A 21,874-nucleotide genomic window follows, 5' to 3' on the forward strand; every position below is an offset into this window, starting at 1 on the left:
GAGACGATCGTCAAAGAGAGGAGCCGATGCTGTGGCCTCTGGTTAGTGAGGTGATTCGTTAGGTTAAGTTAGGTTAGGTGAAGTGCCTCAATACGACGCAACGAGTGTAAAAAAAGAGAACGAACGCTGCTGAGCTGTCAGGGCATGGATGGGAAACTAGCAGCATGCATCTCTTAGCCAAAAGCATTCCGAGTTATGCAGAGGTCAGCATTATCGAGATTGATTTCCAAACAGTAAATCACATTTCTCTTTGACGTCCCAAATGCTGCATTTCCTAGCGCTTATTATGAAGCCATATTTTCCTTCAAGTTTCCCGGAATAAGAAAAAGAAAATGCAGTACTGCGTTCGCGCGCGTGATTGCAGCCATAATGAAAGTATGCCGTGCGTACTAATGGGGGCTTGAAAAACGCTGCCTCGATAATCGCTGATGGCAAAGGAGATGGCAGCTTCACATCTCTATGCCCACGTGAGAGTCGCCATCTTAACAAGCGAACCACTGCTTGCGATAAAATTACGCTATAATAAAACAAAGAGTGCAGACTCTATTGAAAGTAAATGTTTTGTAAAAGCCTGCTTTCTCTTGCTCGCCACAGCTTACACCCTCTAAAAACCTAGCAACGTGGGCATTCATCGTTAGAGCATCCGCCCCTAAAACGTAATGTTTTGTTTCCAATTTTCCATATTATGCAATATTTGTTTTTATTCGCCTTTGCGTTTAGTTCTGTCTTGCCCATAAGCTGCTCCTTGTGCTTGGCATTGCCTTGTGTATTGAGGCCCCCGAAGAGCACATGCCGGGTCCTTTAGAAAGCAAAGCTTTCTGCAACTTTTCCGGCTTGTCTGGCGCTCTTTGACGCTGGAACAATTCGGAAGATTGTTTAAGGATTTTGAAAGAGGGCATCGTTGTGCCGGAAGTGGCGACGTGCAAGCAATGCAGCTTTTGTCCACGAGAAAGGGTGGCGCAAACTATTTTTCTTTTACTTTCTTTAGTACTCTGAACGGGATCAGATTCCTCACATATAGGTGGGAGTAACAATAAATTCTTTTACAGTAGAACGCTACCATAGGCACAATTTTTTTTATGTTCGCATGGTGCAACTCCATATGGTCTGCAGTGTGATTCGTTTTTCCTCTTTTCTAGCCTCCAAATCTGTTTACGAAGAAACAAAGAAAAAGAAAAAAAGAACTGACGTCAGTCTTCTCGTATGTATTTTTCGGTGCGTGTCTTCTTCTGTTTGGCACCGTTTATTAATCGTGAATTAAAAAAAAATAAGAATAGCCTATAAAGCCAAGAGTTCTGTGGCACAACACTGAATTCCGACATCACATGTGAGCATGCGCATTGTCACCCTCAAACGAGCGAGTATTGAAACACCGACAGCAAACTAAACGCCTAAAAAAAAGCCGAAGAAGAAACAAGTGCGTTGCGCCGTCGGGAAGAAAAAAATCGATAACGAGAGGAAGAAGTTTAGTAAGACAAATTAACGGTGTGTATCGGCTAATGGCTCGTTGTTTAGGTATACAGAAACTGTGTAGTAAAGAAAAGGTGGAATCTTGGGTGAGTTGGTGATTCAATATCGACATGTTTGCACAGCGCCAAAGACGAGGACAGAAGGAAAAACACAACACAGCGCCTGTGTTGCGTTCTTCCTTCAGTTTTTGTCTTTTGCGCTTTGCAAACATGTTGATGTAGTATCGAAACTCGTTGCACGGTATATACATGGCCAATTGCAGTTTTTATAGGAGAGTGGCGAGACGCTGCAGTGCGAAAGCTTCGAAATTTCTTTCGAAATGTAATGAAATAGTGAATGGAAACGTCAGGTAGAGAACTGAAAAAACAGACAAAACTCAAGCTTCAATTCGATTAGAATTCTCAGCCTGCTAACCGTACTTTGGTGTATTGCTATCCGACCGGTGTTCGATTATTTTGAACAAAGAAAATTGCACGACGGTTGGTTTCGCAACCGCTACTCTCAACACCTCAGTCCAAGGATCTACAGGTTACACCCCGGACGCACCCTCACCAGCTTCAATCGAGGAAGCTGACTCTTTAAGAAGCTTCACACGCCAGTCGCGTCGCATGGCAACAATTGGCTGACAAAATGGAGAACAGCCGCTCTCCTATGTGCCGATAAACATAAAGTTTCGCGAGTAGAAAAGAAGCCCATGCTATCGCACCCTAGGTCACTTGGCGTCAAAGGTGCCGAGGTCTAATTCTAGGCTGGCGCGCGCGTTAAAAGCCGATCAAAGCGTACCACACTGCCCATTAAATGATCTCGTTCACGATTATTAATCAAACCGCACTCACTGCCCCTCTTATGAACGCTTTTACTCCTCTAGAGGTCTCAGTGGGGAAGCGGCGGCGTGCAAAGGCAGCTCACCCTTGACACGCCGCTCAACAAGGGGGTGCGGGGTAGAAGCAATCCACCCGAATGCGGCAAAACGCGTGGATGACAGAGTTTACGAAGGAGGCCGACGGGGAACGACTGTTCACCGAATACCCATTCAGGTTGAGTACGGGGTGGGGGGGAGGGTGTAATTCACTAATTATTCGCCAAACTAGTCTACACGCCGTCCCTTGCAATGCAGCAAAGGGGACAGCACCGAAGCGCTCGAGGTGGGGGGGGGGAGAGAGAGAGAGAGAAAACAAGGGTAGGAAAGGCAGGGAGGTCAACCAGAACAGCATCCGGTTTGCTACCCTACACTGGGGGTGGGGGAAAGGGGAATAGAAAGTGGAAGAAAGGGAGAGAGTAAACACTGAGTACGTGTGGGAGGGACACCAAACACAAGGACACTATAAACGGTCTGTTAAGCCCGTGCACTTCAAGTACTGCACTAGTGCACGAATCGCTTTTCGAGCCAGTGACGGGTGTGGCCACGGTCCGAGTATCTTTGACTCGAACTCGCAATATTGTAAGAGGGTCGTAGCAAAGGCATGTCTTTGTATATATACGTAGTGGATGGAAACATTACTTCATTGCTAATTGCACTGAGGTCAACGGTTACCGCGAGAATGGTTAGTGCGGAATTTCTTCAAAGTGAAAAATGTATACGGCTTCCTAGTCGGGGTATGCCGCGTCAGCTCGACCGGCTTCTCGCCGAATAAGGCTGGCCTCGACGAGATAGCGCGGTTGTAAACTATGCCGATCTTGGAGATAACGTGATGCAAACTGGGCCAATCCCAGAGAAAGAGAAATCTTGTAGAATAATGATGCGGCACTTCACTTGGGGTATGTTCCAAAGTGAAACAAGAAAACGCAGCTCAATACTCTTTGTGCAACGCATATACTGCCTTCAAGCGCACTATTCCTGCATACTGATGAACTGATGATGATGATCTTTTTAGCATTAGACTTAGCATGGCGTTCGTAATTTATGCAAAAAACAAAAACCTACCGAGAACAGTCATCAACCCTTCCACTCTTTTTTTTGCTTTCATGGTATTTATTATAGTTGCATTAAACCGGACGTTCACCAGTTTTGCATAGTGAGAGAATGGAGGGCACAATGAAAGTCACACAGAAGAGGCAGCGTTCATACTGTGAGTAGAAACGTTCGTGTCACTTTAGAAGGGTGGCAAGGATAAGCGCCTCACCAAAATAGGGTACCAGTCCGGTTGCACACCGAGTCCATCATAAACCTGCTTTAGGTGTAGAGTCATTTGGATGAAATTTCCTCTTGTAGGTACAACTGTTTCGGCATTTCGGTCCATCTCTGTGAAGAAGGATGAGCAGCGAAGCTGTGGTGTGTATTACCTCAATCTACGCATCTATCTATATTTTTATTATTATTATTATTATTATTATTATTATTATTATTATTATTATTATTACCGAAGAACAAAGACAGCGAATACCTCTTTTGATCTTGGAGCGATTTACTCTTATTCTTTTATAAAGTAGTCACGTGTGCTAGTACTGCGGCCTGACAGACGATAATTTCACATTTACAACTTCATTGTGTACTATGTGTTTACGAAAAGTAGACGAATCTCGGCGTAACGTTGACGTCGTCTCAGAGGCTAATTGTTATATAGTTTGTTCAGGGATAGCTTTAATAAAAACCAGAGCTACACTGTAAACGGAAATAACTCCGAGGTGGGAGTATACTGCTTGTCCTATAGCGACACCCCGGTTCGGAGTTTTTTTTGCTCCGTATGATCGGAGTAGAATTTTTACTCCGTACGAGCGGAATTTTCGCGTGGAATTATGGGAGCTTTTTTCTGTCTTTATTTTTTGCTTTGCTATTGGCGGAGTTTTTTCGAGGTGCAACGGGAGTATAAAAAGAGCCATCGCGTGAGTTTGCGCGAACATGTTTACATGCAGAGGCTGCTGGTCAAATTTCGAAATACGCACACGAGACCGCGTCGAATTCGACGGAACAAGTCAATGAAAGCACATATATCATGACATACATAAACATTTCAGAAACGCCCAATGCAGAAATTTGAAAGACATCACACGTACACGCGATACTCAAAAAGCAACGGTGCCAATATATATAGCCACGATATTGTGTGCCTCGAAACCACCTAGGGAGCAGCTGTGCTGTTTTCAGAAAACGACTCACATGCTCGTTCATACGAGATCTCTCTCTCTGAAATTAACAGAATACCTTAAGCAACACAAAACTGTTAATTCAAAATAGTGAGAGAAAAAAGTTAATGGCGTAATTTTTCAAAATTATCATGCCATTCTGTGAGTGCTGAAGCGAATTCGCACACTGCCGGCGTTCGCGGCCAAAAAGTAGTGCGTTAGTTACAGTAAGCAAGAAAAATGTAAGTGCATGTGTTGCATAGCAGAATTAAATTTTTGCGATATAGTGGTAGCATAGCAAGAAATTATTACGTTTGAGCATGACCCGCAGCAGCCGACATAATTAACACCGAGAAATGCGCAGTCATACATTTTATACACCGCACTACTTGCTCTGCGTCCGAGCAATCTGTCTCGGTTGCGAAACGGAGCTACATCGCTGATCTGCCGAGTGAATCCCTAAACTCGGAGCCAGCAGGCATGCGACTAAATCAGTGTCTCGGATAGAGCGTAATGTTAATGCAATATAGGAAGCAACGACGTGACCAAAACATATATGCGCGATAACAATTCGATTCACATCGCTCAATAAGAAGCTTTATTTTCAGTACACATACTTATGTCCTACCGTTTTTCTTCGGGCGAGGATATCCGTTCACAGATACATAAAAACAGTTACTTGCACTCCGGTCTTTCTCACTGGCAACACAGCACCGCAACGAACTTGGGTTACGCCATTCATGCGCGACTAGAACGGATGTCGTCGCTCGAACAGTGGCTACTGTTGCCATTGCTACGCGGTCCTTTGAAACACTACACTGGACGTTGTCAGCATGTACTCAAAAGGACATAGAAGTCGCATTTCACGTACTGAAGAACACAAGACAGGGTGACGCAGCACGAAAACACAGCCAGAACGTGAGCCGACATCACGAGCCAGTGAGCAGCTTCGAGGTATACCTAAGCCTTTTTCCGCACTTGAAAACGTGGTTCTTGCAATCATCGTTGTCAGCAAAGCGATCACAGCTAATGTACTTGATGCTGAGATGCAGTGAGCTTCATCATCATCATCAGCCTGGTTACGCCCACTGCAGGGCAAAGGCCTCTCCCATATTTCTCCAACAACCCCGGTCATGTACTAATTGTGGCCATGCCGTCCCTGCAAACTTCTTAATCTCATCCGCCCACCTAACTTTCTGCCGTCCCCTGCTACGCTTCCCTTCCCTTGGAATCCAGTCCGTAACCCTTAATGACCATCGGTTATCTTCCCTCCTCATTACATGTCCTGCCCATGCCCATTTCTTTTTCTTGATTTCAACTAATGTCATTAACTCGCGTTTGTTCCCTCACCCAATCTGCTCTTTTCTTATCCCTTAACGTTACACCTATCATTCTTCTTTCCATAGCTCGTTGCGTCGTCCTCAATTTGAGTAGAACCCTTTTCGTAAGCCTCCAGGTTTCTGCCCCGTAGGTGAGTACTGGTAAGACACAGCTATTATACACTTTTCTCTTGAGGGATAATGGCAACCTGCTGGCATGATCTGAGAATGCCTGCCAAACGCACCCCAGCCCATTCTTATTCTTCTGATTATTTCTGTCTCATGATCCGGATCCCCAGTCACTACCTGCCCTAAGTAGATGTATTCCCTTACGACTTCCAGTGCCTCGCTGCCTATTGTAAACTGCTGTTCTCTTCCGAGACTGTTAAACATTACTTTAGTTTTCTGCAGATTAATTTTTAGACCCACTCTTCTGCTTTGCCTCTCCAGGTCAGTGAGCATGCATTGCAGTTGGTCCCCCGAGTTACTAAGCAAGGCAATATCATCAGCGAATCGCAACTTACTAAGGTATTCTCCATTAACTTTTATCCCCATTTCTTCCCAATCCAGGTCTCTGAATACCTCCTGTAAACACGCTGTGAATAGCATTGGAGAGATCGTATCTCCCTGCCTGACGCCTTTCTTTATTGGGATTTTGTTGCTTTCTTTATGGAGGACTATGGTGGCTGTGGAGCCGCTACAGATATTTTTCAGTATTTTTACATATGGCTCATCTACACCCTGATTCCGTAATGCCTCCATGACTGCTGAGGTTTCGACAGAATCAAATGCTTTCTCGTAATCAATGAAAGCTATATATAAGGGTTGGTTATATTCCGCACATTTCTCTATCACCTGATTGATAGTGTGAATATGATCTATTGTTGAGTAGCCTCTACGGAATCCTGCCTGGTCTTTGCTTGACAGAAGTCTAAGGTGTTCCTGATTCTATTTGCGATTACCTTAGTAAATAGTTTGTAGGCAACGGACAGTAAGCTGATTGGTCTAAAATTTTTCAAGTCTTTGGCGTCCCCTTTCTTATGGATTAGGATTATGTTAGAATTTTTCCAAGATTCGGGTACGGTCGAAGTCATGAGACATTGCGTATACAGGGTGGCCAGTTTCTCTAGAACAATCTGTCCACCATCCTTCAACAAATCTGCTGTTACCTGATCCTCCCCAGCTGCCTTCCCCCTTTGCATATCTCCCAAGGCTTTCTTTACTTCTTCCGGCATTACCTGTGGGATTTCGAATTCCTCTAGACTATTTTCTCTTCCATTATCGTCGTGGGTAGCACTGGTACTGTACAAATCTCTATAGAACTCCTCAGCCACTTGTACTATCTCATCCATATTAGTAATGATATTGCCGGCTTTGTCTCTTAACGCATACATCTGATTCTTGCCAATTCCTAGTTTCTTCTTCACTGTTTTTAGGCTTCCTCCATTCCTGAGAGCATGTTCAATTCTATCCATATTATACTTCCTTATGTCAGCTGTCTTACGCTTGTTGATTAACTTCGAAAGTTCTGCCAGTTCTATTCTAGCTGTAGGATTAGAGGCTTTCATACATTGGCGTTTCTTGATCAGATCTTTCGTCTCCTGCGATAGTTTACTGGTATCCTGCCTAACAGAGTTACCACCGACTTCCATTGCACAATCCTTAATGATGTCCACCCGATTGTCGTTCATTGCTTCAACACTAAGGTCCTCTTCCTGAGTTAAAGCCGAATACCTGTTATGTAGCTTGATCTGGAATTGCTCTATTTTCCCTCTTACCGCTAACTCATTGATCGGCTTCTTATGTACCAGTTTCTTCCGTTCCCTTCTCAGGTCTAGGCTAATTCGAGTTCTTACCATCCTGTGGTCACTGCAGCGCACCTTGCCGAGCACGTCCACATCTTTTATGATGCCAGGGTTAGCGCAGAGTATGAAGTCTATTTCATTTCTAGTCTCGCCGTTCGGGCCCCTCCACGTCCACTTTCGGCTATCCCGTTTGCGGAAGAAGGTATTCATTATCCTCATATCATTCTGTTCCGCAAACTCTACCAATAACTCCCCCCTGATATTCCTAGTGCCTATGCCATATTCCCCCACTGCCTTGTCTCCAGCCTGCTTTTTGCCTACCTTGGCATTAAAGTCACCCATTAGTATAGTGTATTTAGTTTTCACTCTACCCATCGCCGATTCCACGTCTTCATAGAAGCTTTCGACTTCCTGGTCATCATGACTGGATGTAGACCTGTATAATCTTCATTTTGTACCTCTTATTAAGTTTCACAACAAGACCTGCCACCCTCTTGTTAATGCTATAGAATTCCTGTATGTTACCAGTTATATACTTATTAATCAGGAATCCGACGCCTAGTTCCCTTCTCTCTTCTAAGCCCCGGTAGCACAGGACGTGCCCGCTTTTTAGCACTGTATATGCTTCTTTTGGCCTCCTAACTTCGCTGAGCCCTATTATATCCCATTTACTGCCCTCTAATTCCTCCAATAGCACTGCTAGACTCGCCTCACTAGATAACGTTCTAGCGTTAAACGTTGCCAGGTTCACATTCCAATGGCGGCCTGTCCGGAGCCAGTGATTCTTAGCACCCTCTGCAGCGTCGCAGGTCTGACCGCCGCCGTGGTCAGTTGCTTCGCAGCTGCTGGGGACTGAGGGCCGGGGTTTGATTGTGTTGTTCATATAGGAGGTTGTGGCCAAGTACTGCACCAGGGTGGCCAATCCTGCTCTGGTAAGGGAGTGCGTTACCGGTTCTGGTCACCGGGATCAGGCCACACTCCAGGCCTGTTTATGCAATTTTATCAACACGCGGATTTTTTTTTTAATCCGGTGGAAAATTGCCGGCACCGGGATTCGAACCACGGACCTCTTGCACGCGAGGCGGGTGTTCTACCTCTACGCCACCGCTGCACCCTTTAGTGACCTTCAGGCATGCCTATAACACTTTCTGGAAGGAAATACGGGAAACAAATTGACGAAACGCTGTCACGGAACGACACTTCACAGACGTAAACAAACCGTCAGCCATGAGCACTGCCCGCTCCGCCGAACGCGCCTGATCGCTGGCGAGGCGCAAAGCCTCATGGGAAGCGCCACGTGACCAACCTGTATCGGTGGAGGGGAGTTTTTTAAAACTCCGTGTCGGAGTTTCACGGGAGAACAAGAGTTTTAAGCGGAGTAAAATCGCGTCATGTCGCCCTAATACTCCCGCAGCTAGCCAGCGGAGTGAAACGAGGGGATGGCGCTGTTTTGCTCCCATACATCGGAGTAAATATTTGAGAGGGTAGGTTTTAGGGCACATCACCTCTTAAAAACTCCCAGGTGGGTTTATTTTCGTTTACATTGTACAGCCGTTTTCTGTAACCACACTCCCTCCGTAGACGGCCATGTATAGACAGCAGACGGCAATTCTGCAACGTTTACAACTTCACTGTGAACTAATTATGACAAGCAAATGAAACTAAGCAGAATGATAGAGTCGTATTTGCGGCCAATTTCAGTAAACGCTTTTTCAAGATACTTGCAATAGATGGAGAGGTACTGAGCATTCGCGAGAAATTGCACGACCTGACGCGTAGACGGACGGACATCGATCAGCGCTCGAAGGTAGCTATATACAGCCTCTCGATGAAAATTCCCCAACGATTACGATACTCTCTAATGCGAAATTTGAATGCAGCTCTACAAGTAAGTGTTTTCATTACACGATATATTGACTGGCGCAGACAATATGTCTCGTGCAGCACGTTGCCAACGGAGCCATATGTGGCGCGAGTGTATCGTTAATCGGGAAATCGCGAGAGTCGGCGCGTGGTTCAGGCGTGGAAGTGATTCACAGCAGCCGCCGCAGACATACCTCGCTCATGCAGCGCTTTTTTTTTATAGAGATGAGACGCGTTACTGTGGTGCAATCTCGTAGCCATCGTCGCCGCAAAGCCCGTCTTGCGCGGACTACGCTTTTCTTCTCACGCTTTCAGCATACCTTCCCCTTTTCCACTTTCCGCCTCATGGTTTCGTTGCACTTTCCTCCTCCGCTTTCTTCCTCACCATCTCTTCGCTATTGCCGTGTTTCATCTGCCGCTGCACTGCGCGTTCACTTTCATTCGAGAGTAGAGTGTTTTAGTTGAGCGTCCTTACGGTGCGCTCCGCTCCGAGTTGCCATGCTAAGCCACAGCGGAGCGGCGGGCGATTTTCACGTTTTAGTTATACGAATAGTGGAGCGGAGCGGACCTGTCACATTTGCAGCGCCCTCTGGCCAAATTCAGGGTAATGAAATAAAATAAAAACCACCATTGATCACTTTTATGAACTAAACCGTATATATATATATATATATATATATATATATATATATATATATATATATATATATATATATATTATAACTTGTTTCTTTATGAAGCGCCTAGACGTGCGCTTGTAATGCGTTACCGGTGCATTTTATTCAGTGGAAAATAAAGTGCCGTCTTGGGGAACGCTACGTAATAGCCAGCGAGCTTGCTTTCGGCATCCAATCCAGTCATTTCTGACGCCAACGCTAGCCAACGTGCTGCGCAGCCCGCTCCGCTCAGGCAGCTTGTAAGCAGACCGTGTTTGTCGCTCCGCCAGCCCGCTTGCGGCTAAGCGGCGGACGCATGCGCATTCGTGGATCTGCTCCGCTTAGCTGTTGACCGGAGTGCACAAACTCCAAGCTAAAGCCCTCTAGTTATAGCTGAGAAGGATTACGAGCCTGCGGCTGAGCACAGAATGAGGCAAAGCGCCGCACGAAAGAAAAAGTCTTAGTCCAGCGATCCAATGCTCGGTCGAGCAGAGTGTTTTGCTACGCCACCTGTCGACCAAGGTTGGAATTACTGTTAAAAGCACTACGCTCGCCTCAGGTTCTCCATCGCGGTCATCCACTTCAAATTGTCTCGAAACAGCCTCGTTGCTGAAACCCCTCGCAGGATACAGAGGTTGTGAAACACCTCCGAGGCTTTTGCGCCAGTAGGAGAGCAAGCGCCACGTTTGAACACGCCTCCGACGACATGCCCACCTTCGTGCGGAATTAGCCAGAAGCGCTGTTTCGCTGGGCGTTCTCCGCCGGTAACACGCTGGTCGCCCCAACGTACCGCACATGCGCATTGGTGTCTCCGCTGGCCCGCTGGCTCGTTAAGCCGCTGAGCTATAGCTCTTTGTTCTCCGCTGCGTTCGTTCACTCGGATACGAGGGACCACCACGACGCTCGCCGCAGGAACGGTTGCTTAAGAGCTGCGCTCTAAAAAAAATTACCGACGATTACGTTACTTCCTAATGCGAAATTTGAGCGCAGCAAATAAGCTGTTTCACCTTTTCGATAGATTGAGGCAAAGAAATCGAGCAACACATGTATGCGCTATCACAGAATTTTTTTTTTATTTTTCACACGTATTCCTTTAACAAAGACTCCACTAACAGTTCTTGACAGTCATGAAGGAAGCTTTGTGGTCGGAGAAATAGACTGATATATGTTCGACTTGGTACACCAATGCTTGATTCTCAAAGACGAGATCTATACAAGTGCCTCGCGAGGTTGTCACAGCCGGGGAACGCGTTACGAGCGAGAGGAACGGGATGTTCTCCCGCATAAGTGTTAGGAAATTGCTGTTTGTCTTTATGTCAACATTAAAGTCCCCCACTACTAACATCGGTGTGGATCGATGGACGGTTAAAGCAGCGACTGACTGATGCCGCTGACGCCGATAGTGAGTCAACCCCAGCTGCGGAGTTGGTTTCAGGGACAACGCCGCCGATGCCGACACAAACAATATGATACCCTCGCTTCCCCAGCGCTAAGAACCAGGTCTAGCCGTGGGAAGGTGGTCACGTATTCGTCGACGTGCCGGGGCCTACGTGAAATAACCGGCGCGTCGGCAACCGAAGAGCACCCTATCCGCCACACAAGAACAGGTGGGGGGGGACCCTTTCCTCCTCTTTCTGCATGGCGGCGACGGTGTTCTATGCAGTCACGTTATCTTGACTCTCTAGCGGCGTCAGCGGCATCCAGCGGTATCAGTCGGTCGCTGCTAGCGCTGGGGAGATGAAAGGGGGGCGGAGCTGGTTACGAGGCCGACGACAACGCCGACGACGACGCGAAACCCAGGAACGGACGCCAAAGAGCTGCGCTCTAAAAAATTCCGTCAGAAGGTTACAGCACGGTGTGTAGCGTGGGTCGCTCCATTACACATTTCTACTCCAGGCTGATGATTGCTTCAAGACATTTCTTTCTTCCTGCCTAGCATTCATAGAATCGAGAATGAGTTGCTTATCAGTTCCAATGTTTCCTGTTTTACGTGGCAAACCTCGATTTGATTATGAGGCACGCTGTAGTGAATGATACCAGACTCATTTTCTCCACCAAAGTTATTTAACGTGCCACAATGCACGGGAAACACCAAGTCTTTCAAGAAAGCCTTTATAGAAACTGTTCTCCTTTGACTTTTGTTATGTATCGCTTCTACGGCGCATTCATATGGGTCAGATATATTCACCTTCGACAAGCGTAGATGTTTAGCTCATTGGGCAAGACACTCGGCTTTTAAGCGCGGGGACGTAGGTGCGTAGCTCGCCACCGTGAACGTTTTTCTTTTTTCATTTGTTTTGTTTTACATATTAAGTTCTTCATAGCGATTCGTCTTAGGTGACAGACCGACGGGCAGATGAGTTTCCTCCTTGGATATGCGTAAAAATGCTTACGCATTTAAAACGTATGAAACCTCTTCGATAACTATAGCTTGGCTGGTACAGCTTCAATTGCTAAACATAAAACAACCTGTAGATTTTCAGCATTTCAACAACGTTCACAAAAAAAAAAGGTGCACTCGATAACCGAGGCGTTTCTTCGTGGAAGGCGCAGCTCAAGTTTAATAAGCAAAGAAGCAAGTGCACCCCAAGACTCATGTGAATACACGCAGTGTATTCACTGCATGTGAATACACGCAGTGAGTAACGGTGAAAAGTAGTTATGAACATACGACTCGTCAATACATAAACAGGAAGTCCTACGTCATATCGAATGCATGATTATCGTTTTCGATTTCGGCAAGCAACATAGAAGTATGTTGCGCATACTACTTGGTCAGCTACTACTCTTGTTCACTCCCGTGCGTTTCGGCTTCAAAGCACCGCCTGATGAACTGCTGTGGACGTGACGCGTATTTTCTTCGGTAGGTGACGATGGTGACAAGCAAAAAAAAAGGGCAACGTTCGAAGCAGGACCCCTTCTTTCCGTACTGCTCGGTCACTACGGGGGTGTTTGGGACGATGCCGCACCGGCACATCAGTTAGCCGCTCAGCATTACCCCGGATGGCTGCGGCAGTATAGGGAGGGAGTCTGAAATGCGTTCGGGAGTACGTCACTCCATCACTTCCTCTCGGCGGTCCGTGTCGTCAGCTGCCGGAAAAAGTGGAGGCGTGAGTGCAGCAAACACGAGGGGGAGAGGGAGGAGCGAGGCCAATCTCACCGCTTGGAACGTCCCAATGACGTCTTTGCTTTTTTCTCACCACCAACCAACACGCTTTCTCTCCTTCACTTTTCTCTTTCTGAGGGACGTTTGCTGTTTCCTGGATCGGTTTCCCATCGACGACCGCTTCCTAAGAGCACCGTAATGGACGCTCGTCCCACCAGGAGACAGATGCGCACCAGACTTTAGATGCCCCCTTTTTTACCCTGTGAACCTTTCAAGGGTTGCTTTGTGCTCCTGTCACAAAGTACTTGTTCTTTCTTTCGCTTTATGATCAAAAATTAAAAGTGCATGCAAGTAGCTTCGTCTGATGAGCATCTAAATTTCCCAGTGACGTCATATAGGCTCATCACCATAAGTTTACCTTTCTTATTTCCTAGTTGGAATGCCCATCATCCTGCTTTTTCTTACGGCAAGCTAACCACATAAAACGAAATGTCTGTATTCAACGACGTCAGTTGCAAGCGTGTTGTTCTCCATCAAAACAATTGTAACTAAGTACAAACAATCTCATTCACAACGCTTTTGTTCATGTTTCTTCTGTCAGCCACGCAGGCTTTTTTCGAAAAATGAAAGACACATGCGCTCCTTCCGACTAATCGTGGCAAATAGGACAACTTTTCTGTTTTGTATAGTTTAGAATATTATTCTGCAAGGTACTTATAATTATCTCATTGGTGCCAGATATGTCAGAGAAAGAGTACAGCAGTTCGCACATCTATCGCTAACGTTTCTTCGACGCTTTGTATGAGTTACGGAGTGTTTTACTGCCGCGTTTCCTTACTGATACCGAACTCCATCTAACTTGTTTGCACTTGAATGGTCATTCTAGTTGAATATTCGAGGATGTTGTGCACGTGGACATTCTGCTGCAGGTTGTAGGCTTCAGGAAAGGAGCTGAGTAGTATTATTATTTTTCTCTTAACCTCCCGCACACGTCTTTGCTTCGGGTGCTCTGCACAGACTGTGCAAGAGTGGGGCGAGTAGACAATGCGCAGCCAGGCGCTATCAAGTACTGGCTCCTTGCTCGAGCAGCAACACGATGGTTATTAGAAGGCCCACACGTACATACAAACGTAAAAATGAGAGGCGCATGTCGTAAAGCTCTCATCAAGTACTTCCGCGGATTACTCGCACTGCGCGCTTTTCCTTCGAGTTTAGCGAAATCTAACCACGAAGGAGAGGGCGCAGAATAACTTTTTTTTTTCCTCTACAGAAAAGCAGATACGAACATGGTCACCGAGTTGTTCCGAATGTAACATTCTTTTTTTCAGGAACGCATGCGCGATATTAAAGCGCACGGGGGTTTCCTTATTTCAGCCCGAGGATAATTGCTTCCGTACGGTCGAGTCCTCTCCGCCGGGGCAGGAATGTAGATATGAGTCTGATTACATTTCCTTTAATTTCTTCCTTCGCTGTTGCAACTTCTTCTCATTTGTTAATTTTAACGGAACTCGAGCTGCTACGACATCGACCGCACTCTTTTGTAATAAGTGAAATGACGAGAACCTAAAAACACGGAAAGCAGATATCCGCAAGGTATTCCAAATAAATACACGTGCTGTAATACGTTTTGTTATCTTGGTCTTGTGTTTCTGTGTAGTCGTGAAATGTGTTCTTAGGGTGCGTAAACATTCCAATGTTTCTTTGTCAAGGAACAGGGGATCTTCGTCTACACTCTAAGTAGTCAAAAAAAAAGAAAGAGCAGTTTAGCTTGCTTAAAGATATTTTTGTTGACTTTTTCCTCGCTACCTGCTGTACTGACTTAGAAAAAGAAAGTTGATAATTCAATGATGTGAGCGTACAGCTAAACAGCATATGTCCACAATATTTTCGTTAAATGATATCTTAAGCACAAAAGAAAATGAAAGAAAACGGCTTTCTCGCTGAGGACGGAAAGTTACAAAAAATATGTACACTTCTCCTTTCTCGGCGTTCTGTTTCTTTATGGAAACTGTTAAAATAAAGCTTAACTAAAGCAAATTCAACTGAACAGTTTAGCGGGCAGATTGCGATTGGTGAACAGATGTGGGAAAGTTTGCAAGGCATATATTGAACTAATTCTGAGGGTCTCATCGGTTTTAAAAAATGCGCGCGTGGCGCGCCATCTGTCGGGGCAGCGCCGTACATGGAGAGGAGGGGGTCTTCTGTGTTTGCCGCAAGATGGCTCTCCGTGTGCGGAAAGCGCAGAAGAAATGCAGCGAAACGCACTTCGCTACTCGTGTAATTGCGACTTCTGTAAGTTACATGTTCATAATTACCGATATACACCACAGTATAACTTTCCACGGCTCGTTTCGAAGGCAACACCGCATTCACTAGAGGCGCGTTTGTACCTTTTGGAAGCATCGAAATCGTGGCTGAGTGGTAGCGTCTCCGCCTCACACTCCGGAGACCCTGGTTCGATTCCCACCCAGCCCATCTTGGAAGTTGCTTTTTATTTATAGAGTGCCTGCCGTGATTTATCGCTCACGGTCAACGCCGCAAAACGCTGACGCCGACACCGACGCCGACGACACCGGCTTTTCTGCGACACGAGCTCCTTAACGCTATCGCGTTAATACGTGCCGTGAAGCTTGCGTTAATATGCAGTATAGCTGTACCTAACTTTTCTACAAAACGCCCTTCATGCGCTGAAGCCGGAAAATAGCAGAAACGCCAGTGTATCTCGTCGTACACTTTGGAGCTGAACAGCTAGAAACTATTCTATCCTGAGACTTCTTTCCAAGTGGATACGCCTAGACGGCTACCCAGCTATAATTTGTAAATTGCAATCTGCGCCTCAATGTAAGCAGAAAGAGAGAGAGAACAATCGTTTAATGATATGAATCAGTGACTAAGATTTCTTCTTTCTTCAATCAAGGCGGTTTGCTCGTCAGTCCAGTGAGCCATTGGCGTTTGCCGCTTCCCTGGCCTGGTTCACCAGCTTGCACTTGTCCTCCCAGTCCAGGACCGCGAGCATGGCATCCCACGATTCTTGGCGGTCTTCTGCGCTTTTGTCTTCGTTTCTTCTTGATTGAGCTTCTTGATTCTTGGGTTCTGCAAGATTAGGATACAATATTACCATGTCACGAAGGGTTTCCGGTGCCCCACAGCACCGACAAAGGTACGAGAATTGGGTTGGGTGCATTCTATGCATTATAACGCCGTGTGCATAGGAGTTTGTTTGGAGACACTGCAGAGCAACTATCTCTCCTCTGGTTAGAGCAGAGTGCGGGAAGGGGTTTACACTCATTTCAAATTGGTAATGCTACCAGCTATGCGTATATTTCTTGCGAATATACTCGGACCTCATCGCCTTTCCGAGCCCCCTCTGGGAGCAAACATACGCTTGTGTGATCTCAGGCTGCGGTGTGTGCCGCTTCGTTTCGTGCCAATGAATGGTGGCCAGGGTTGAAGTAGGTCTCGGGAACTTGAATGCGTTTCGATATTTCTTGCAGGATGTTGAGAGCTTCGGTGCATGTCAGTTCTTTTAGGAAATAATGAAACGCGGATTGCGAACCGCTAGGTATTGCGGTATTTACAGAGGGCGAATAAGGGCGCCAGTTTGCCTTTTCCAAACATCATGTCGTTAGCTTTGTGGCAAAGAGCCAGGACGTCTTGTATGTATGAGACGTAGGACCCTGTGGGGCTTTGAGCACGTGTTTAGTAAGGGCCTTTCATGCTGCGACCGTACAGCCGATGGGGTCGCCAAAAAATTCGACAAGATTTCTTTTTTTAAGTGTCCCAGCGTGTTAATTCGTCTTCGTGGGTTCGGTACCACACGCATGATGGGGTGCCGCTCCGGTAAAAAAAAAAAAAAAGAACAACGGCGTTAGCGAGCGTGATTGTTTTATCCCACCTGTTATTAATACCGACACGTTTACACAAGTTGGTCCGTTCTTCGACGTCAGTGCCGTCCAAGCCGGAAACCAGACCAGGGTCGCGAGCCTGGGAAAGCGCCCCGACAGGAGCAGTCTGACGAGTTGTAGCCGACGCATTGAAAGCACTGTGGCGAGCTGGATGTAGAGAGCGCTACGAAGCTCCGTCGTGACGACCGGATCGCCAACCTCGACCATAATGTCACGTGCGCAGAGACATAAACGAAGGAACTAACAACAATGCATTTACAAGAGCAGCGTAGCCAGAGACCAAGATGGAAACCAGCTCGTGCCAAACCCAGATCCCCGTCTTCATCTTCGTTTGCGCCATGTCTCTTGAGCGCCTATTGTATCGTAGCACTGAATCGTAGCAATGGCCCCCTTGCCAGTGTTACTGCCACTTCTTCGGTCCTCTCCAAATGTCCTGTGAGTATCGTGGCAGAGGTATTTTCTTCGCCTAGGGTATTAATTGCTGTTACTGCGAAATTGCGAAGGCAGGTATCCTCAGATATCTTGCTGCATGCGTGTAGCTTGAGTTAGGGTCTGCAGAGAATTTCTTGCACTTAATTAGTCCATTTTTCTTAAGTAATAGATGATGCCTTTCGACTTCTTGTGCATGTAATAGCCACCTCTTCGAAAAACTAAGCGCAAATCTAATCGACCGCAAGGACTACAGTTGTGCCATTGACCCCCGGCGTTTTCGAAAATTCGATGTAGGCTAAATAAATTGAAAGCCGGTTTCACTTGCTTTCGCCTATTTGCTGTTCACAAATGTTTTCTCTTTCTGTTCCTCCGCACTGTCTTCTGCGAGCCGTGTAGATTTTTAAAATTATTTTTGCAACTTCTCGCCGTCCTGTTCACCCTGGATATATTTTCCTGGTTGTGTGGTCGCTCGTTTCATTTTTACCTTTCTTTCTTCCAGGCTTTAGTTCATTGCCTTCTATCATTCCTTTGCTGTCTGTATCGGTTTCCCATTACTTTTTACTTTCTTGCGAGTCGGTAACGTATCTCAACCCTTTTTGTCATATTGGCTATCTTTAGTAACATCCTGATTTCTTTAACAATATTCCCGGTCTTCATTCCTGTACTCGATAAACGGGTGACCGCGCATAGATTGAGGCAGAAATTCCCTCGCTGGTTCTATTTTTCTCTGTTACCGGTAATACGTAAATGCAATCAGGAAAGAAAGAATGGGCTGCCCTTTCGTCCTTCTGGTTACGCACACAGTTTTCGCCTTCTCGTAGGCCACTGTAAGCTTTCAGCGTTCTTTTTTTCTTTTTGCACGCCACGTCATCCCTATGTGATTTGCTTGTGCCTTCTTTATGCCTTATGATCCTTCGTTGATCACAGTCTGATTTGCTTCATTTTCAGTCTACTCAATTCCAGGGTCTATTAATTTCCTCTGATCTTTTTTTTCGTCCGAGCAACAAAGTATGAGCTGAGTAGCAGCGTTGTCGAAGTAAGTGAATAATACCAGTTGTTATGGTACCTTCGCACCCCATTTCTTTAACGATCGGTAGATGGCAGCTCTTCCTTGAGTCCTTAATTCGGAACATAATAGCAAAAAAGAAACCACTGCCACTTACGCACCTTTTAGTCACTCAATGTTTCTTTCCTCCCTTGCTTTCAGTGGTCGATCTGGCCATACAAAACATAAATTATCCTTGAGGTAATCAATTTTTTTTTAGTTTGAGAACGCCGTATTTCCTGTATATATATTTAAGCCATTCCTTTATTCATATGGGCCTTTGTTCTTTTTTTAAGTTCCAATTTGACTGTTCTTTTTTTTTCTTTTTACTCTCTCATTCGATCGTACATTTTTCGTTTCGGCAGCCAGGGCAAATTTGAGCTGGACAGCCAGCACCTCGAGCTGCGTCCTTCCAACAAACGGTATTTTGCGGCGCCCTCGCCTCTAACTTGTGCGCCGAACGACAGATGGCGGCACATTCTGCGGAGCCCTCGCTGGACCCCTCGAACGCGAGCGCTGCGCCCGCGCCTCTCCTCCACAGTCGATGCGTAGTGCCACCAGGGGCGCCCCGCTTCGTCGGGTCAGCGAGATTCTCTCCGTCTCTTTGCCAGTGCCAGATCAGACGCTCGACCGTTAGCTTATTTCGCGCGCATGGTCCCGCGTGGTTAGGCACGCTGATGAACTCTGTATCCTGTCTATCACGCCGTGTGAACGCCTCTCAGCGGGAATCTGTTCCTCTATTCGAACACTGGGCCTGAATATTTGTGTCTCAGGTTTAGGTATCAGCGTCCTTTCAGCAGGGTAATGCGGAACCGTAAAGATGTAGTAGTTTGAGTGCATATAGCGCAGTAACGCGCGATTCACCGAAGCGTCGCAGCACCTTGTGACCGGCCCGTATGATGCGTAAGCAACGAGAGGGAAAATGATGGAGTTTCGTGAGATATGGGGGTCGTCTTAGGATAATTACACGTTGATGTATTTTTTTCTCCTCCTCAACCATTAAACAGGCCGCAGTTTGAGCAGCTGGCCTGCAGAGCATGCGGCCGGCGTTCGCACCCCCAAATGGAGGCAGGTCATCGTCATCGTCTCCTACGTGTCGTCTACTCGACTCTCGAAGTATCGCGCCATTTGCACTGATTTACCATGGATTACGACGTAATGCCTTCGAGAGCGTCAAGGAGACAGCGGTCGCGAGTGGACCTGCTCCTGGATGCATTCCGGCGGCTGTGAGTAAGCCGTCCTACGTTGCACGTGCTTCGAAAGTGCCGGATAGTCCAGAGCGTGTCCGATTCCTCGGTGTTAGTGCAGTTCATTGACTGCAGAGCGCTGTCGAAGAGAGCGTATGGACCAAGACTGCGGCATCTCCGTATGGGGGTGTTTCAACCATTACCAACTGTGTTTATTGTGCGACACTTGACAACATGTCTGTAGGAGGCTGGCTGGCGGGAGGCGCCGAATCGACTCTGCTCCATGCCTACCTAGAATCTTCAGAAAATGCGTCCACCACAATGGTGGGCGTAAAGGGAAAATCAAGTCAATCGAATGGCGAGCGGAAAGGTTGTCATCGAGAGGCTCCTTGCAATATTCGCAGATGCAAAGCAGCGTGCGGGACAAACAGAGTGCGCGCGTTGACCGACTCACTTAGGGTCATGTGCGCGTCCGTAGCTGCGAGAACACGTTCTTACTACGAACGTCCTCTGAGGCTCGAAGCCAGTTCGAGCACAGTTCCAGTAGAGGAGCAGCGGCGGTGGTCGTCCCACTGCCATCGACGCCAACGTGCGCAGCAACAGCAGCAAAAGCGGCGGGACGGCGTCGACTGTGCCGGCGCGAAAGTACCGACGTTCGCGGACGACGGTGTTGGACGGAAGTGGTGTTCGACCAGTGCCGCGTGGATGCCCGCCGTGTGTGCCGGTGTTGTGGCTGTGCTGTGTTACATGAACTCGCTGGATGGAGATTTCGTGCACGACGACATGGTGGCGGTGGTGGGGAACCCCGACGTCACCGGTGAGAACAGACGACACGCGTTGTCGTCGTCGCTTTGGACGAACGATTTCTGGGGCCGGCCGATGGCCGACCCCCGGAGCCATAAGTCGTACCGGCCGCTCACAGTGCTCAGTTTCAGGTGAGAGCGTGCGCTCAGAAATATCAGAAATTCTAAAATTTTGCTCGCTTTGGCGCGGTGATGCTTTGAAAGCTGGTGTGTAGTAGAACAACTAATCGGCAGTGAGGCAACGCTGAGGTGCGACAGTGTTCATGCTGAGACGGTGAGATTCTGTTCTCAATGACGAAGAGCGGCCTTCTTACCATCTTGTTAGGTCAAAAAGTAGCAGCCAAGAATCTTTAATAGAAAGACATATTTTAGTACTTGTGTGACCGGGTAAGCAGCTTCTTGCTGTCGCGATTAGCTTTCCCAATAATTGAATCGTAGCGTATGCGACTTTATAAAAAAACCTATGAACAAACCTGCTTAAGTATTACGTTCCCTCCTACATTACAAGATTATTAGGGCCCTCATTGTGTATAGCATTATATTGTGTAGGTCATTACATACTCCTTGTGAATACAATGTACGCCATTGTAAGGCGAAAGTGAAACAATTCAATCAGGTAGCTGAGACATACACGTCCGTGTTACAATACGATATAGTATTGTGAAAGATAGGTGAACTGCTGCGCGTTTGTTGCCCCTATTCATACCTTACTATTGCCCGGACAGAAGGGTAATGCGCGTATAGTACATTTACAATTTTCAGTAAACAGCTCATGGTCCCATATTCAGTGGAATTATGTAGGAGTTCACTTCTACACACCCTAGAGATTCAAGTAGACGAAATTACCGGCAAACAATGTGGCCAGCGAAGATAATTGGTTCACCGCACATAAACCAGCCTTTATAAGCGAAGAAATCTCGCTCTAAAATTTCTGAACGTACTACCTTATTCGTGAAGAACTTTTTTCTGGAGACGTAAGCTATGGTAACATAAACGACAAATGCAGTGGTCAAAGAAGAACGGCACCCACATTTGTCGTCGTGAAGAAATGTAAATAATAAAACTTTGTTGTGCTGGCTCGTATATCGACAGTCTTGAGGGCGAAAAAAGAAGCCTTCGCGAACAAATGCCCGGAGTTCGCGAACGAAAACTTGCAAAAGCAAAAATAGCGCTACTGAAACAAGGTCTTTCGGTTATGACATCACGACAAAGATAATAAG

At 46.7% G+C, this 21,874-nt stretch overlaps 1 protein-coding gene and 1 long non-coding RNA gene across 2 annotated transcripts in view; one reads left to right on the forward strand and one right to left on the reverse strand.

Moving 5' to 3' along the window:
• Positions 1-16,135: 16,135 nt before the first annotated feature.
• Positions 16,136-17,498, reverse strand: LOC135901696 (uncharacterized). The gene is made up of 2 exons (XR_010564227.1): positions 17,178-17,498; positions 16,136-16,375 (listed from the first exon to the last, which is right to left on the reverse strand). It is a non-coding gene; the product is annotated as an uncharacterized lncRNA (long non-coding RNA).
• Positions 17,499-19,218: 1,720 nt separating this feature from the next.
• The window catches only part of LOC135901695 (protein O-mannosyl-transferase TMTC1-like), a 153,978-nt gene continuing 151,322 nt past the window's right edge, over positions 19,219-21,874 (forward strand). Inside the window, exon 1 of the mRNA XM_065431541.2 lies at positions 19,219-20,786. Coding sequence (XP_065287613.1) covers positions 20,086-20,786 — 701 coding nt within the window. The 5' untranslated portion in view covers positions 19,219-20,085. The remainder of the gene's footprint in view (positions 20,787-21,874) is intronic.

The sequence above is a fragment of the Dermacentor albipictus genome, unplaced genomic scaffold (assembly GCF_038994185.2).
Source record: "Dermacentor albipictus isolate Rhodes 1998 colony unplaced genomic scaffold, USDA_Dalb.pri_finalv2 scaffold_16, whole genome shotgun sequence".
NCBI classification, from domain to species: domain Eukaryota; kingdom Metazoa; phylum Arthropoda; class Arachnida; order Ixodida; family Ixodidae; genus Dermacentor; species Dermacentor albipictus.